At 36.5% G+C, this 20,056-nt stretch overlaps 1 protein-coding gene across 1 annotated transcript in view; it reads left to right on the plus strand.

Annotated features, from left to right (window-relative positions):
- Positions 1–19,599, plus strand: part of LOC140246212 (ras-related protein Rap-1b) — a 32,263-nt gene extending 12,664 nt beyond the window's left edge. The window contains exons 3-7 of the mRNA XM_072325662.1: positions 2,745–2,813; positions 13,347–13,403; positions 14,391–14,531; positions 15,205–15,302; positions 16,297–19,599. Coding sequence (XP_072181763.1) covers positions 2,745–2,813; positions 13,347–13,403; positions 14,391–14,531; positions 15,205–15,302; positions 16,297–16,444 — 513 coding nt within the window. The 3' untranslated portion in view covers positions 16,445–19,599. The remainder of the gene's footprint in view (positions 1–2,744; positions 2,814–13,346; positions 13,404–14,390; positions 14,532–15,204; positions 15,303–16,296) is intronic.
- Positions 19,600–20,056: the final 457 nt, after the last annotated feature.

Genomic DNA, 20,056 nt, shown 5'->3' on the forward strand with positions numbered 1-20,056 from the left:
CAGCGTTGGTTTATGCTAGCGATCTACTTACTTTTTGCCCATTGGCTAACACTATCCCCTAGGGATTATCATTTTCAAGTTTTCGTCATGCAATTCCTTGGGACTTCGCGGTAGTGTGATGCTAGCACCTAGTGTTGGGATCGATAATTTTGATCAGTATTGTCTCATTAATCGTACCGTTGGTGTTGGACCGGTAGCACATGAAGGTGTACCCTCTGAAAGTGTGGTGATCTGACCTTTAGTCCCCAGATGAATTACATACAATGCCTCAGATATTTCATTATGTGAAGAGAATGATCAATATCATGTATACACTATTCAAATTGATGTTGGTCAGGTACAAAAAATGTGCATTGTGTAGCAATGTACATTTCTAGATTTTACCATGATCTGATTTTTGGGTCACTTTCGATTATTGAGTTTCATTATTTTCTGGCCTTTCCCTTTTTATACAATGGATTAGCCTGTACATACAGTTTGTATGCTAAAGGAAGTTTTGCTGGACTGATGTTGATGCCACTTGCTATACAAGTACTTCACTTTGGTTTTGAAATGCACTTGTGCTTTGCAAAGTGCTCATCATGCTTCCTCTTTCGTAGGGGGAAAACAATAGCTGTCTTTGATATTAGAGATGTTCTGTACTATATAAACGTATGATTGTGCATGCTGTATATCACATTCCCAGTGCTCAGTGAAAAGTAGCGACAGTAATGATACATGTGACTGATGCCTTTCTGAACATTTGTGTGGAAGAAAATATGTAGGGTACTGTATTTCTTTCCATAAGCAACTAAAAAACATCAAAATTTTTGAATGTAGTGCTCATGATATGTTTTTATTGGCTCTTGGTTAGGCAGCCTAAATCATAATTTGTGTTACTTGATTACCCCCTGAATATTGAAATCAAATTAGACAACCACTTTTACAGTGCTCACTTTGAGCATCATAGATTACTTTATTTAGCAGCTCACCTGAGCCTTCAGGCTCAAGTGAGCTATTGTGATTGCCCGTCGTCCGTTTTGCGTCATCTGTCGTGCATTGTGCGTCGTGCGTAAACAATTTACATTTTCATCTTCTTCTTGAGAACCCCATGACCGATTTTCACCAATCTTGGCAGGTAGCATCCCTAGGGTGAGAGGATATTTGTTCAAATGGGCACCATGTCCCACCTGGGGGCCCCAGGGGGGCCTAAGCCCCACAAAATTAGGGAATCTTAAAAAATCTTCTTTTCTAGAACCAGAAATGATAGAGCGATGTGTAAGTTAATACTATGAGTTAGTACATTGATGACTGTAGTTTCAAATTTGTTCATGGCGGAATCAGGCGTGCCCCCCCCCCCCCCCCCTTGGGAGCCAGGGGGGGGGGGGGGATGAGGAGGGGTCCTAATGCCAAAATGGGGCCTAAATTGTACATTTCAATCTTCTTCTTGACAACCCCATGATGAATTTTCACCAAACTAAGTGGGTAGGATGCCAGGGGGTTAAAATCTCAATTTGATTGACTGGGCACCATGCTCCCCTTGGGGGCCCCTAGGGGCCCCAATCCCCCTCCCAACATTCGGGAATATTTCCAAATCTGAGCTAGAACCAGAAGTGATAAGCAAAGTTAATACAGTGTACCATGAGTTTGTACATTGATGACTTTAGTTCCAAGTTTGTTCATTGCAGATCTCGGGCTGCCTCCCCACCCCTCCCCCTACCTTTGGAGTCAGGGGGAGGGGGAGGGATCCAAATGCTGACCTGAATTGTACTTGTCATCTTCTTGTTGAAAACAACATAATGGATTTTCACCAAACTTGGCAAGTAGCATTCCCAAGGGGGATAGAATCTCGAAGTGTTTGAATGGGCACCATGCTTTCCTTAGGGTCCCAGGGGGCCAAAACCTCTTAGATTAAGGAATATTCAATAATATTCTTCTCTGGAATCAGAAGTGATTGAGCATAGTCCAACCTTCTATAAAGTACAATGTACTTGGCAGGTATTTTTACCAGTGTGATGGACCCTAGTATGCAAATGGACACCATGCCCCCAGCTCTCAAAGCTGCCCCTGCCCCAAGTTTCCATTGTTCTCAGGTAAGAGTCCGCAAGAATGCATGGAAGGTAAACTTGCGATACTCAGGTGAGCGCAAGACCTCCGGGTCTCTTGTTTCCTGAATGTTACCATTTATTCCATTTAGACAAAATGTGTGCTGTAACACTCTCTGACGTACATGTACATCGATAAGAAAAATGTAGTGTACATTGTGTGCAAGCACACATTTTATTTTACCTGCCCAACAGTAAATGTTAGTTGACACAGGCCAGCAGGCAAATGGTTTTGTATCATCCCAGATGTGGTAAATTCTGGCAATTCCTGTGAGCAGAGATTGCCAAAATGATGATTTTTATAGATGAATACCAAATACAGCCTGTATATTTTTACATTACTTTTAACTTGAAATTTTGATTTCTGGTCAGGTGCACAAAATGTTGCATAATGAGTTATTAACTATCAGATGGTAGTTTTGGTTGCCCCACACTTCTGCAAGCTTGAAGCTGTGTTAACACATTAAATTTATTTAAAAATGTATTAGCATTCTGTGTCAAATCCCAGTTCAATTTGCAAATGAATGATGAATGATGGATAATGATAACTCATAAAATCAAAATTTAATTTTGCTGTATTATGATGATCACACGTTATGATATTGTAGTATCCATCACCTTTTGCTGATGAATTTCTTTCTTTTCTTTTTCATATTGCAGACGGTGCAGTTTGTACAAGGGATCTTCGTTGAGAAGTATGACCCCACAATTGAAGACAGCTACAGGAAGGTTAGTTTAGAAGAGGACTCTTGATGAAAACAACAAACCATCTCCCCTCATTTATTACAGTATTATGAAGGATACAACTTTGGTCTCTTGCAGCTTAGACATATGGTAACACCACAAATGTGGGACATTAAAAATGTATAGACCTGCAAGTATTACAGATCAATTTATGAGGCGAAATGGGAACCACAAAGCACAACAGATTAAGAGGTTCGTATTTCAATATTCTGATTGGTTTTCAGCAATGTTTCCGTGTAAGTCAGTGGATGTGATCTAAAACTAGAATGAAGCTTCAATACAAATATACAGCGACAAACTTTGCGAAAACTAGACTTTCATGGGATATGATACTTTTTTTTTTTCAGATAATTTCATAGTGTTTTGTTTTTAACTTTTCTGAGTGCCTTCCTGACTTAAAAAAAAAAAAAGATGTATTCTATCTAGTTGGCATAATGAAGCAAGTGAAATCACCGTTTGTTCAAGGTAGATATCAAAATATCATTTTATGTTTGTGCAACATGTTTCTGGTCATGTTAAGCATTACAGGCTGCTCAGATGCTGAAATAGTCTCCTCACTGAACTCAAACTACATATGACATTCCATTGAATTGCTGTGTCGCCAACGTCATGGCCAGTCAGTCAAACATGCAACAATTCAAGGCAGTTGTAAATTCATCCATGCGAACCTCCTGACCATTCTGGATTTGGAGGAAACAATTTATGGGAAACATGATTCTGCACATATTTCAATCAGTTCATTTAGCTATCAAAGAGGGAGAGAGAGAAAGAATCAATGATAACGGTGGAAATTTCATTCAAAACAGACACATATTAAGGTATGGTATGGGCATGCGGCAAGAAGAAATTAAAGCCACTGGGAAACAGAGGAATACAAACCTTACAGGCTCTGGTTCAAGACCACAGTATCACATTACACCAAAGTGGTTATGACAAACAAAGTACTGCATGTCTTGAGAAGGTCGTAAAGGAAAATGAATGTTCCACCCCTCAGACTGAGGAGAATGTATGTACAGCAATGTATGCTTTGGTGGTAACACTTCATTTACCCGAGTAATATTACCCAAAAATACAGATTCATGATAGAGACAGCTCTTCTGCCATGTTGATTAGATTCTTGTATCCCGATTTAACAATATTTGATAGTTATGACTTTCCTATGAATGGTATAATTTTGGTCTGATTTCACCATTGATGCTTTCTTATAATTATCCCATTGATAAAGGCTTCTTAAAGCACACAAGCTGAAAAGTGAAATTAACATTTTGGATGCCTGTGTACTCTGAATGCGTTTTGATAACTGTCACTAGAGGGCAACACTGTTTATGCAGTATCTAGGCAATTCCACGAAAAATGATGCTTTTCCTAGAAATCATAAATCTGCAATAATTTGAACGAGCTACAGTCAACCTGTCTATAGCGGCCACCCAAGGGAGACAGAAAACATGGCCGTTATAGACAGGTGGCCGCTATAGGCAGGTAATCCAACTTTGTGTGCATTGCTTTCATGTAGGCCTTACATATATCATTGTTTTATCCTTACATGTACATGTATGTGTGTACGTTAAATGCACACACCGTGTGTTTCATGCATTTAGCAGCGGTGGCAATCACTGAACATTGCCCACACGGCTACAAAGCAGAAAAACACGCTGAATTATCGGCTCGGCTACGGCTCCATTGGGTTTTTGGCCGCTATAGGCAGGTCAAAATCTACCACAGGAAACAAAATTTGTGGCCGCTGGCCGCGTTAGGCAGGTGGCCGCTATATATAGGGTCTTTAACAGGGTTTTTCTCGGGGGGGGGGGGGGATTTTTCAGTGGCTGCTACAGACAGGTGGTCGCTATAGACAGGTGGCTGCTAAGGCAGGTTTGACCGTACTTGTACAGAGACAATTTAAGTATCAAATGCTAGAAATCAAGTTTTAGCATTTGAGTGATATTTTGATACAATTGAAGTACATTTAGGCATTTAAAAAAGCAAACAAACAATATTTTGGGGCAATATTTATGATATTTTTTGTAAAAACACAATCTTTGACTTCCTTTATTCCATATTCATCAACACTTCAGAATTTATTTCAAAGTAGTTTATGGACCAAAAAACCCCCACTATTATTAGCCTTAGATAAGAGCTGTGTCGAAGTATGAATATTTGGACTGTAAAAAGTGGACAAAGTTATAATGTGTGTGACACTAAAAATGTAATGTTCATACAAACTGTAACGCTGCATTTGTGAACCTTTAGAGAAATGCTAAATCTGTTGTACACAGTTATCAATCTGCATCTTAAACAGGACCTGAACACTCATTTCAGAAGAAAATTTCTTGTACTTAATGCACCAATTCAGACTATTTCAGCACATCCACATGGAGGTTTAATAATCATGTCAACAAAAAAAAAATGTCTGTAACAGCAAACATTTTGTGTAATACTTAGCAAATGATGTTAATCAAAACTCAGACTGTTAGCACTTCAGGACGAGTAGGTTAGAATAAACCATGAATGGTTTCAGACTGATTGTGCTGAGTTGGTGAAGTTAGCCCACAAAGTCACAGAAAAAATTCTCTGACTGAATGTAATGTTCGTAACGCTGGAATTGCCCATTTATATAAATACGATGTATGAGTTTCTGTCATTTACTTGACAACCATACAGAAAGACCTTCAAGGCTTGTCTGCTAAATGCTCACCTGCGGGTGTTCTAGAGCCAAGAGAAAGTATCCTCAAATTAAGCAGATGTGGTCAGTAGAGGTCAAACTTAATGAGGCAAGTCTGACAAAAGCCCAAGGATGGTCTCATCAGTTTCAAGCAATTTGCAAGCTTTTTAAAATATTCAGTGTGTAAGCAGGTCCATGCAAATTCCCTCAGGCAATTTACTATACTTACATACGTAGCAACTTTAACAATAAGTGAAATTGTGCTGTGCTAAAGGCAGAAGCCAAGAAGAGTAGTATGGGCCTGCATAATTAGGTACCACTTTATTGGGTTCTACAGGCAGAACAAAAGTTCCAATGCATGTTGTATTTGCCTGATGATCAAGTAGCCATTTTGATTAAGTTGGTAGAAATTTTCCAAACAAACCTAGTTACTTTTTATAGTTTTCCACAGAAACGTACAGTAAATGTTGAAGAAACTGTGAGGTGCTTACAGGCATTAGAGTGCTTATAGGTTTACGTTTCAGCATGTTTGATGTGCAGTGTACGATCGGCTCGCCATATCACTACAGGTAGACGCATTATGTAACAAGCATGCTGTGTGCAACCCTTTCAGCAATGAATACCACACTCTACCCAAACTACTGTAAAACAAGGAATGTTTGGGTGCATTTTAATTTCACAAATTTCGTGAGCGCCAAGATTCAGGAAATTGAAATGCACGCGAAAGTTCTTGTCTACATTATATGCATTGAATGCCAGTGGCAATCCGCGAAAATTTCATGCTGCGAAAAAAGGCCGTTGGCTCCAATTCACGAAAATTTCATGTCGCGAATAGATCTTGTTTTACAGTACACACACAGTGTGACACACTTTAAAGTTAATCACTACACATATCTAGCTAGCTCTTTAGAAAAAAGAAGGGTAGGCTGGCTCTGCCGAGACTCTAGCCTTTTCTTCATGCTGTTCATGAAAACTGAATGTACGATTGCCATAAACTAATGGGGACAGTTGAATTTATGGCAGCAAATGGCTTCATGCCAAGCATGGAGTCTAGCCGCGCATGACGCATGTTTAGCAACACGTGCATGGGGCTTGATGGGGTTGGTTTACACAATGTTGGGACTACATTGTACATGCAGATTGTTTATAAAATTATGCTGCAGACACTAACGCTTATAAATGTAGGAAGTAAGGGGTTTCTGGGAAGGCTGCCTTGCGACTTGAGTCGTTACAAGTGTGAGACAGTAGCATACTGTGCTGTGTGTGTGATACAGATGGGTGCATAGTTAGTGTATGGTATCTGTGATGTGAATGAAGTACATTGTATGCTGTCAGGTTAATCGGGTACACCGGTCACTGAATCAGTTAAGAAATGCCCTGCACGACAGTGCCTGATTATGCAGAGACTACTGCAGTATCATATTCTGTCATTGTTGTAGTCTGTTCAGACAAATTATATAGACATTCTCAGGGTTTCATACAGCTGTATCCAAAAGTGTTTGTTAATGTATCATTGAGACTTCAAAATAAAACTCTATCATAAGACGATGTCAATACTTGCCTGGTGCATCTAAAGTGATTTACAATAAATAAGGAAGAGCGACTGTGAATGTTCCCAATGCCACTGTACTGTAAACCCAGAATTTTTGTGTGTGGATGAAACTTTCACTTTCTGAAAGTACAATGCACATGAAAGTTGTATTTTTTTTCCCTTTTTTTTTTTTTGTCTACACAATGCATTGAGTGCCATGATAGTATATACCGGTATGAAAGTTTCATGCTGCAAAAAATGCCGTCAGCTCCAATTTGAAAAGTTTCATGCTGCGAGTATGATCTCTGGTTTTATGCTATATAGGGCCTACATGTATGTCTGAATAGTAGTATTGCAGACAATCACAGGAAAAAATAGTACCTGAAAAACTTCCCCCCCCCCCCCACATTTTACATGCTTGAACAAAAATATTGCATAACATGTATGCATGTATGATGATTCAGACAAAATCTATTCAGGACAGACTTGTACTTGAGCATTATATTATGTGTCATTCTGTCTGTCACATCTTCCTTGCTATTTGTTTTGATAGCACTTTTTTTCTGTGATCTTTTTGAGAAGGGGATAATGTAGGAAATGGAGATATGATCAAATGTATCAAGCTATTTTTGGTTCCATGCAGGCTGGTTCCATGCAGGCATATCCTGTTCACCATGCCTACAAAGACTGATACATGTAGTTGCTCTCCGAGATGACCTCATGGAAAAACTGCTGGTAGCCTTTCATTATGATGAAAGTCCCTGAAATATGCATGAGAAAAAGGGGCCATGAAGGAAGCAATAAGGTGATAAGCACAATCAGGGTATGCAATCATGACTTTCTCACTTTAAAAAATTGTAACTTCTAAAAGAATGCACCAACTGACTTAAAAATTCACATGCAGCATGCCAAGACATCAGTAATCACATGTGGTAAGACAATAGCTAATTTCTTCTCATTTACTGTTAATTATTAAAGATTAATTACCAAAAAGTCCCCCAAAACCCACGTAATGCGTCAAAAAAAGCGTTTTACAACTTACGTAAAATCAAGATTTGAGGTCCATATTTTAAGTCTACCCCTATGTGTTTGGTATCAAATTAATAGATTTTTTCCTGGCATTGCTTGCATGCAATAAAAAACAGTGGTTCTTTCAGCTGGAGAAAGTTATAAGGTCTGAAGTCCCATCCTGGTAGGAGTGTAATGCTGGCTTATTTTTGTGACATTGTGACCTTTTAACCCATGCTGTACAGCTATACATGGAGAAACAGCTTATTTTTTCGCTTTTCCTGAAAGTACTGAAGACACACTACAATATGGTGTGCTGTTTGCCAATAAATGTTCAGCCAGTTTTGAGTTTTGAGCCATTTTCAAATGCTGAGTAAAATAAGTGCAGCCGTTTTTCAGTACTTTCAGTTAGGTATATCCTGATTTGACTACTTTAAAGAATCTTTTCCCCTATTTGAATATCCTTGTTTTTTTAACCATGAATTGTACATATGTAGAAATCTATTGTGTGAAAATTTTAGCAAATTTGAGCAATAGGAACTTATTTTTTTATATTTTTACAAATTGCTGAGCATAAATAAGACCGATACACGCCCATGTAATACTGCATGAAGGTCATATGATAAGTGTTCCGTGTTCATATTTCAATGCTTGTTCAATTTCTCAAGATATCATAAGCAAAAACATAGTATTTTGGCTTAATATGTCATTGTTTGAGTGTCACAGCTTGGATATCAACTCAAGTCATCATAAATCTCACATTCACTCTTCTATCTGTGTTTACAAATATGAGAATTGATCCAAATACTGTGCGCACATTCAAGGTCAAACTGTACAGATAATTTTTTAGATGAAAAATATAATATCTTCCGTTACCAGCCCTAATTTCATAAAAATTTGTAATAATGGCCACTATATGTCTGTTACCTATTCCTGAAAGTTTCGCCTCTTCACTCTTTGGCAAAAGTGAAATATGATAAAATATGTAAAAGTGGTTTTATTTGAATTCAAAATAATGCCTACAAAATTGATCATCCATTTCGAGAAGTGAAAATATGAAATTCATTCATATTTTGTGATATGTCATGGCTATGTGCTGGTGGTGAATGAAAGGGATATTTATCATGAATATCTAACAGCAATATCAGATGAAAAAAGCATTCTCCTTTTTTTTAATGAATTTTTCCAATATATTAGTCATTTCAATGTAATTCGACACCCCTAATTTAAATGCTAATTTATGCGCAGTTTAATGCAAAATTTTGACTCTTTCTTTACATGAAATGAAAATTTGAACACTCAGCTACAACAAACAACAAAAAAAGCATTTTCACCAAGTTTTTTCATTTTTGCCCTGTTACACAATTGCATACCCTGATTGTGCTATTGACCATAACCCAAATCATTTTTTTATTTTTATTTCTTTTTTATTTATTTCATTTCTTTTAATGGAGATTCTTACATGATCCAGCAAGTACAGTATGATAGGATGGGTGGCTTTGGATACTTTAGTATGAGAAGTTGGATCCAGATCTAACTTTGAGGATGGCCCACAATTGATTCTGTATTTCACCATGCACATTAAAGCTTTTGATAAAAACTCAGAATTTCTTCATGAAAAAGTATCTAATACTCATTTCTAAATGTCCTAAAATGTTGAAGTTACTTCAGAGTACACTGAGTTTGGCTTTAAAGCACTTCTATGACATGTACATTATACATCGTACGGTGATGTACATGTATTCAATTTCAATTTCCCATGTCGAAAAAGGTGGACAAAGCATTTTGGCTACGTAAGGCAATATTTTTCGCCAACGTAAGGAAGGATTTTTGCCAGTTGTTAATTTTGTGTATGTACAATTGTACCAATGTATAAATCACTTGATTTGTGAAAACAAGAACACTCCAAAATATACTGCACATACAGAATTTCAGTGCTAATTCACTTCAAAAGATGCAGTGATTGAAAATTCACCTGTGTTAGTTCCTTACAAGATAATACTGGTATCAGTAAATAAAAGGATGCTGTGGAACAGACATTGAGTTGTAGCTTATTTAATATGACATTTCTTTCTCTCTCTTTAAACTGCATTGTAATCAAATGCAATATAGTTTGAAATAAAAAAAAAAAGGAGGATGAATTGCAACTTTGAAATTTCTTCAAGACTTGCTTACTTTCCTGGTCTGTTTGATTTTACTCATGAATCTAAAGTCAGCTTGAACATGGAATGACATTTTTCTTTGAATACTGCTAGTGAGTTGAACAAATCTTACAGAAGCATTCTGACTGAGAGTGTACATATGTACGTCTAGCTGGTCATCTTATTATCATTAGGCCTGTGTGTCAGCCTCGATGGGTCAGTGAGCATTCCATGAATGCCTTCACTCTGTCCGTAAGAAATAAATTGTGACTGGAACGGTTCAAGCAGATCTTTAGTGCTGGCTGTGTATCCTATATACCAGATGTGAGCATGTGTTTTGTACATGTGAAGTCTATGTTCTAGGCTCTGAATTGCATACAGTACTTCACAACTACTCTAAGTTCATTTCAAATGTTCAAGGTAATGCTGGGAATGTCTGTAAACCAAATGTGTCAATTACTTCAGCAACTAAAAGCCTATAGAAGAAGTATACTATCTGGTGTATTTGTAAGTGTATGAGTAACCTGTGTCATTTCACAAGTCAAGATATCAGTTTCTGCTACCATGAACCCTTTTGTCATCCCAGAGTTCCTACATGTACTTTCCCTGCCTATGAGGGCTAGTGTCTTTATTAATAGGAAAAGATGCCAGTTGATTGTTAACAGAAATTGGTGTTATATATTATGTATCTTAATTTTGATAATCCAATTCATAATGTTCAGTGATTTGAACTATGGGCATATTTCAGTGCCATTCTCATTGCAAAAATTTTGAAATGTGGGTAGGGATCGGTTGTGTCTTTGATTCATCTTTCTCTCTCTGAAAAATTGTGAAACGTGGTCACGATTATTTGCGAAGAGCTGACTTGCATATAAACATGAATAGTGGTATGCTTATTATGTCACAATGCCAATTCAATAACTGCAGCATGCCACAACTGGTAAAATAGCAAGGAACAACACACACGTGCAGTGCAGTGTGGTATATAAATTTATTAAATATTTAACTTGATTTGAACTTCACCAGGTGCTTTTGAGATGATAGGTGTACTTAGAACTGCAGTTTTTTGGACATTGCTACATGTACTTCAACTATGTAAATGATTGTTTGCGTAATTTTTCTTAGGGCATTCTACTATGTATTTGTATGCAAGTTTCTAGGGCATTAGAGTGCCACGTTCACAGGAAACTTGTGAAGCAACAACAAGAAAGAAAAGAAATCTGGTCATGGGGTGCCTGAAGGAAAGTTTTAAATGCATTGGAACTACAAATTTGTATGGAGAAAATGTTTGCAGGCATAGATGGCATATTTCATTTACCACATTCACTGCCTTGAACTTACAAGAAAGAAAACATAATATTCCTCCCACATTGTTTCAGTTGCTGGCATGTGAATTTCCTGTTACAGAGACTATTAAAGGTAGGGGATACCTTTTACAGACCTCCCAAAATGCAGCAAAACATTAAATATGAACCTCAGGGGACTTGTTTAGGCCACTGCTGAGAAATTTGGAAGTCAACAATTTGAATAATGCACAAAACTCAACTACTCAGTAGTTCTGTGTGTCAGCCACACTAAAGCCTTTTTGTTGCAGTCTTCTGTATTTTTTTATCTATAAACACAAATCTAAAAGTATAAGAGCTGATGTAATAGCATATAGAGTGTGTGGCAAGATTTATATAGAAATGTTTGTAAGTTTTGATGAACTTTCTTCACAAAATATACATGATGGACACACATGCAGTGCATGGGTCTGCAAAGGTAGCCTAGTAATGTACTGGAATTTACGGTGAGCCCCGAAAAAAATTCAATTCAAAATCTAACGGTCAATAAAAATGTACTAAATGTTACCTTCCACTTTCAATACTTTATGGGAGTTTCTACAATGATACTCTCTTCCACATACCACTGTATTTATACAACTCTTCATTTAAGGCATGCAAATGGGATTCCCTACCTTTAAAGGTCCTGTTTACCTTTGGGGGCAGTGATTTAAAAAATTTTCAAGATATCACTTTTGATGCAGATTATATCACAAAACATCCTACCATTATAAAACTTTTGCAATGAAGCCTAAAATATAAAAGGAGATATCACTATTTTTCTCAGTAAACCATAACTGTAGAGGGTTTAGTCTGGAAACATTTTTATCAAATAACTATTGTTCAGAACAATAGTTCACATTGTGTATATATACTGGTTCAAATTTTTACATTGGTTGTTTTTATCCCTAACTCACATTTTAGAACTATTTTGAAGCACTAATGCCGGGTTTTTGTTTCATCTGCAAATGGTAAATTATGCCTTAAGCATTTGGGATAGTGCAGACATAGTAGTGGACACTTTCTATGATCAGTCTCAAAACATGTACCCTTCAAGATACACAGTCTGTTCAGATGAATGGGTATACTAGTATACATGCAGATATCACATCAGGCTAAGCCTTCAGTGTAGTTTATATAGATGCCTTTCCTGGGCTTTGAAGGCAATTTTGAAATGATCCTATAGATATAAGTTGGGGCTTATCTATTGGCTGTTGATCATGTTGATTTAAAAAGAGAGTCTGTTGCATTTTTCTAATTTGACATGTTGTACAGATAACTGTTTTAAAACAGACTCAAAGTGGGGTCATATTCATAACAGTCTGAAATCGATAGTTTCCCTAAAGAAGGGGGCAGACCACATGATTTGCACATGCATGCCCACATGTTTTCGTAGTTTTACTGGTATGTCCATTCTGTTTTTATTGTGGGTAATAAGGACATTCCATGATGCGTCTATCATTTGGCGAGTTTTAACATTGACTTGAACAGGATTTCCCTCCTGATTAAAGCCACAGTATTAAATGGTTACTTACCAGCATACAGTATTACACCAGGAGTATGTGATGAAAATCTATTGAAAGTACATTTGTACCTGTACTCCTTTCCAACTAAACCCAAAATGTAAAATGATTACTTTTCAGCATATATATATATATATATATACATATATATATATATATATATGATAACATGTATTACAATTACAGTAGTCAACTTTGCGAGGGAAAAAAAAAATATCCCTTTAATGTGATTTTAAGGTTTGCTTCCATGTATAAGAAATGAAGATTTTTCATGTGACAATTGAAACTGAACAATGCTATTGTATTCATATTCTTGTTTTCTTTTTTTTGACAGCAAGTGGAAGTTGATGGACAGCAATGCATGTTGGAAATTCTAGATACAGCAGGCACAGTAAGTATGGTCTAGATTAGCAATGAGTTCATCCTAAAGGCTGGGTTGTCCATATGAAAAAAAAAAAATCCCTTCTGGTATTTCTAAAACTGCTGTACAAATGCAATTATACCTCCGCTTACTGTCTTGGCAAGCATTAAAACCAAGCTGGACTGTTCAAAGTGTTGTTTAGAGCGGAAGTTACACTGGTGCTAACAGGAAGTAGAGGAAATGTGATATTCTTTATCAATGCTAGTGACATGTCCGCATAATGCATACGTTATGAAACACGCTGTTAAGCGTCAACTAGAGACATTGGATGGAAACTCATGATCATTTATAGTACTAGCTTGGACTTAATTCCACAGATTTATTCTTTTTCCATTTTGGTCTTTGGTATTGATTCATTTGTTTTGATATACCAGCATTTCCTTGAGAAACTAACTTGATACACCATCACACATACATACTGATACAAGCATGAAAAGGAACATCATTGCAGTTATATGATCTAGTTGTTCACATCTGTTTGTAGAAATCTAATATAATTTCTTCTTAGTAATGAATGTGGTTTTAACAACAGAATGTGTAAAGAATATTTAGAGGTGCACAGGTACATGTACAATGTGTGTTTCAGTGGTAGTGGTCTGAATCGAATCTTTTCCCTGCAATGTTCTGATATTTGCTTGACCCTGCTTTTGTCTTTTTAGCGGGTCCCTCCATTTTTCGAAGTTTGTATATTATTTCATTTTTATCACTTTAGTTTTCATGACAATGTATTATTAGTGTACATTGCATTGTGATGAGTATCTTTATGAAGTGTTAAAAGTCACAGACATGAATTTGTGTTCTATTTATTGAAAGACTCTTGTTAGTGCCTATAAATGTGTTGACATTAAGTAATGATTTTGCTAACAAGATTAACAGGATTCATTGTAAATTGACAGCCACCATGTCAGTCATGAATCATATCTTCTGTACATTTTCATCTTCCCTTCTTGCCTGCAGGAACAATTCACAGCCATGCGTGATCTGTACATGAAGAATGGTCAGGGCTTTGTGTTGGTTTACTCCATCACAGCACAATCCACATTTAACGACCTTCACGATTTACGAGAGCAGATTCTCAGAGTCAAAGACACAGAAGATGTAAGTCATAGGCCATATGTGCTATTAGAGCTTAGACTGTATACTGTGAAAGCTGATTCCACAAACTGAGAACCTACCCAAATGGAAATGCATTGGTTGATGATGGGAGAATGCACAGTGTGTGTTCAGTTTGAATGCCAAGGGCTGGATGGTTTTGCACTGTTTAGTTATGCAAGTTTAGATCGCTCATGAATGTGAATCTCATTCTGTGGGTAGCAAAGTTAAATTCAATTTGTGACATTGTGGCAAAACATGTATGTGTATACCATCAATGTTCATCAATGATTTAAAGAAAAGAAAAACCAAAACAACTTTAGAATATCAGCAGAAAAAAATGAGGGGAAAAAAATTAATGTCAGAGTATAATCACCAATTCACAGCAGTTTTACTCAGCATGTTTTGATATTCTTAATGGTTTATTATGAAGTGATCTTTAAAGAGAATGTGAATTCAAACTTGAGAGGTTGTTAGTGCTTAATGTTACATCTAAAATGTCAGTCTTTTTTTCTTTCTGAATAACAGCCATACATTTTCCACATGATAATGGTGTTTACAGCATGTAGATATTTGCAGTTGAAAATGTATCTATAGCAGATGCAGAAACTAATGGCTTTCTGTTCTTTATTGTGTGGTAACTACTTTTTTTTTCTTCACTCATTCATTTGCTCTGAAGGTTCCCATGGTACTTGTAGGCAACAAATGTGACTTGGAAGATGAGAGAGTGGTTGGCAAGGACCAGGGAGGGAGCCTTGCTAGGCAGTTCAGTGGCTGGTGAGTTTAAAGATAGCATATCTGAGGTGTGAACATATAAAACCTTGGATATGAATTTGTAGGCACTCCCTCTATAAATGTGTTATTCAAATCTTATTGGTGCTACCAAAGCATAATATGCAAAAAGTACAAGAAAATTCAATGGTTATCCTCCATAGGACCTAGCACACTATTAAAACTTATGACAGTATCCTTGTAAATATATCTCAATATACATACAGTATATGAACAATATGATGAAATTCCACCTTACCTTGGATTGGGTGAATGCAGCAATATTAGTAGATCACATCACAAAGTTTGAGGAAAATTGGATAATCCATTGCAAAGTTTTAAATTCTTAAAATTCAGAATTCATTTTCCATGATTTCAATTTGTATATCAAAAGGCTTCTCCGGCTGACATGATCTTTCAGGATAATGAATTGTTTTGGAGTATTTTGAGATCAAAAGTGTAAAATGATTTGGATCGTAGCATACAACTTTCCTTTTTGAAGGGCCCTCCCCATTCAGAAATAGGTAGGTAGAATGTTGAATGATGATCCATCATGCCCTAGCAGTCGTGTTAGCCCGACAGAGTGCATGCGAGTCACCATCACACAGAAATTCAATGAATACTGCTATGACCCAATGTGTTGATTATGGATAATTGATTATTAGCCTGTTGAGGACGGTTTGATTTTGCTACTACATGCATTTCCCTCAGACACCTGCCCGAATATACTCGGGACTCATCCTCAACAGGTTAAACATTATGTAGCAACCAAAATCAAATTTGTTTTCAGATTGCAATACTGTTGACATACCTTTTTTGGCTCATATTTTGCATTTTTGTCTTTACCCAACTAACATCATGTTTAAATACTAGTGTTGCAGCATTATTTCACACATTTCTTATGCATTATGTGTCCAATTCAGAGCAAAAATCAAGAGTTACTGTAAGTGTATCTAAACTATGTTTTACCTTTAACTGTTATTTTATACTTGTCTTGCAGCACATTTTTGGAGACATCCGCAAAGGCCAAAATAAATGTCAACGAAATCTTCTATGACCTGGTACGACAGATCAATCGACTGACACCAGAGACACGGAAGAACAAGGGCAAAGGCAAAAAGGATGGCAAGAGATGTGTAATTGTTTAATGTGATCATTTGTCCAAAGGAATAATAAAGGGGGTCCATCTTATATTGACATGACAGGTGGTAATAGTAATGAAGTCAAGAGTTGGATTGGTGCTAGAGACAAGATGTGCAGAATTCTGGGAATCATAACTGTGTTTCACTTTTTAATATGACGGCTCACTAACAAACCCTGGCCATTGTGAAGAGAATTTATAAATTCCTTGTGAGTCTTTTCCAGACTGAGTTTATAGATTTCATGTGCAGATTTGATGAAATTGGAATTTAGGAATGTTGATGTGCTGAAGCAACATTCCTCTATTTCTAGGAATGAAAATTAAGTAGATGGATGCACCATCAAATTGTAATAAATGGTATGAATGAACCAGAAATGCCATGTCCATCCTGTTATTCATTCACTCTACAAAGTGATCTCAAATGTTACATGGAACTGTCTAAGCCATGCCATAAGATACAAAATTGAATTGATCAGGCACTATGAATTCTTGGAATGGAGATGAACATGATGGGGCAGGCATTGTAATCAATAGGACTAGCAGCTATGCCTACTCAGTATGTGCATGCCAATGCTTTGTCTTATGTTGGGACCAGTATTGTTAGAAATGAAAAAAAAAATGAATAAATAAATAGTGTATTAAAGTCAACAAAAGCCTTCAACTCTGCAATGTTTTGTAAACTTGTGTACATCATGTCATGGTATTTCTTGCATGTTTGACAAATAGAGAAAATGGCAATCTCACGTATCGTAATGTTAATACGAAATAGTTCACCAAATAAGTGGCAACAAACTTTGGTTATGTGTGGTATTTATGCTTTCACAACCTTCATGTCAGTGTCACATTTAATTATCTTTCTTGATGTTCCTATTTGAGTGTTGTGTTCTGTACATTATTGCTCTAGATAATCAGGATCCACTCTACACCCCCCCCCCCCCCCCCCCGCCCTTAATTCTTTGATATAGCACTTTGTATATATTTATCTGTAGCTTGGAATAATAGTCTTCACTGCTAGTTACAAATTGTAAGATCTATCAGGAGAAAATTTTGGTTGTTATTTTTAAAGGTTTGCACTCCACATAATTTTTACAATTTAGCTATAAACTCATACATTTTTTTAAAATTATTGTTACAGGTAATGACATGTAATCAGTATCAGCATGCATAGTTGGCTTTTATTTTGATCTTATGTATGTGTGCATGCTCTTCCACATGTATAATCTCTTATCTTAATGTTATGTTATTACATGATTATTTCTTAATTTATATGGATAAGAATATAAATATATATATAATATATATATACTCATTGCTTGTTAATCATTGTGTTCGTGTGTTTTTGTAATAGTGCTATTTTGATTTGAAGGAATCAAACAATAGCTTGTCATTTTTTATTATTTTAACAGAATTCCTCCAAACAACACACGCAAAATAACTAGCAATGACTTTTCATGTGCAAACCACTGTAAAGCTGCCTTCACTGACAAGATACTGTAAAAGTGGATATTGTAGTCTGAATAACTTTTCACGCTCTGCCGAGTAAGATAAATTTTGCATGTTTTTAATTCCACGGAATCAAGACATTACATAGTGGTACATGTACATGTTCCAGTAACAAGCGAAAACATTTGTGTGCCCTTATTTTCACGCAGTTTCTGGTTGCGCAAAATACATGAAAATTCCACTTTTACAGTAATACTTGTTTCTCATGTGAAGCTTCAATGTGTGAATACAAAAAATGGCATTAATTCAAGGGGGGGGGGGGGAGGGAGGGAAGGAATGAAATGTGATTTTATGGACACAATTTTTCTCCCCCAATCTCCAGGCAACAATAAACCTGTATCATCCAGCGTAACAATAGGTTTTTACCATGATTGCTAATCGGGTGTGTTATGGAAGAGAAATGAGAATGGTTGTGAAATGTGACATTCATGATTGTAGTAAATGCAGTGAACCATGCTTGCCAGCTTCCTACACATGTAAGATGTAAACTTTAGCAATCAGGAAAATGTATTTGTACATGTACAATGTGTGGAAGTAGTTCTTGTTTCATTTAACTTGCAGGGAGGAAACCAGACATATTTTAGTGCTGTGAAATATGGCACCAAGATTTGTCAAAAAAACAAAAAAAACAAAACAAAAAAAATCTTGGATGAGTCAAATACTAGTACAGTTGAATTATTCAAGACTTGCTTTATGTACATTTCACTCTCTTTTTTTCTGTGATTTGTTTTGTTTTGCTTTTTTTGTGTCTGTTATTAGAATCATGGTTATCACTACCAGGGAGGTGGGAAGAGACTCTTCCCACCTCCCTGTCACTACTATCTTAATTGTTTTTGTGTGTTGTCATAATGATTGTCCTGCATTGGTTTTTAATTTAATTTATCAATTATTTCTTTGTAAATATTGGTGACGTTCAAGGGTTCATTGCAAAACCAGAGCTGTTGCTTATTAGCAGCTGAAGTTGCGGAAAGGTTTTGTAGTTTAAGAAATCTTAGATAGTAATAGTTTTGTTTTTCAGTCCTATATCCCTTACCTGCAGCAGGAATCTTGTGATGACAATATGCTAGGCTAGTTCTGTTAGCTGAATATGACTCATTTATAAAATGTTCTTATGTAAGTTACTTGAAATGTTGAGATACCGATTTTAAAATGGCATTTACTATGTTTGAATAAATTTGTTAAAACAGTGGGCCTTACTTTGATAAAGTGCTTTGCTTTACAGTTTTTATAAATGTGAGATCAGTTCCTTTATAGACATTTGCACATCATTTTATCACCGTGCAGGTAAAAATACCTCCCAGAATACATTTGTGGTCATTTGTTACAGTTCGTAAAGATCTGAATTTTATGACTGTGTAGAGCTGTTAAAAGGGAATTGAATATTAAGGGATATTTCAAATTTGCTCCTCAGTTATCAGAACATAATTTATAGAGGTATATGCCCTCTAATTCTTGTGGGCTTTTTGCAATATCAGCACAACAGCTTATGTTTGGAATGAGTTGGTGCTATATTGCAAGTGAATTTTTGCAGGAAGCTTTTTACACCTTTCTACCTGCTGCTCCCCACAGAAACAATATCCTTGTTACAGGAATAAGAATGTATTGCTGATTGTTGATTTGCAGGGACGAGGGTAGGTTTTAAATGATTCGGGACATAACTGCAGCTAAAAGCCTACCCTCGTCCCTGCAAATCAACGATAAGCAGTACATTCTTATTCCTGTAACAAGGATATTGTTTCTGTCAGGACCAGCAAGTTGCAGTGGCAGTTTTGTCCCGAATCATTTATCTAGCAAACAGCAGCTACTTTGATCCTGTCTGATTATCTGATTACAATCTCGGGAGCAACAACCCTCAGAACATGTCGTCGGTTGAGAATGATAAGGGCGTTAAGTTGCCTCTAAACCCATAGTGTTCGGGACAACTTAACGCCCTTCTCATTCTCAACAGACGATGTGCAAATGTAATCAGAATATCCAGACATGTGCTTTATACTGTGTGTGCAGGCTACAGAAATGTTCCGAAGAATTTGTCAATTCACTTCCATCTAACTCAAAGTAATCCATACCAGTTATACAAAGTATACATTTGGCAATGCATATTGTTTAACAATTTGTG

The sequence above is a fragment of the Diadema setosum genome, chromosome 2, assembly GCF_964275005.1.
Source record: "Diadema setosum chromosome 2, eeDiaSeto1, whole genome shotgun sequence".
NCBI lineage: Eukaryota > Metazoa > Echinodermata > Echinoidea > Diadematoida > Diadematidae > Diadema > Diadema setosum.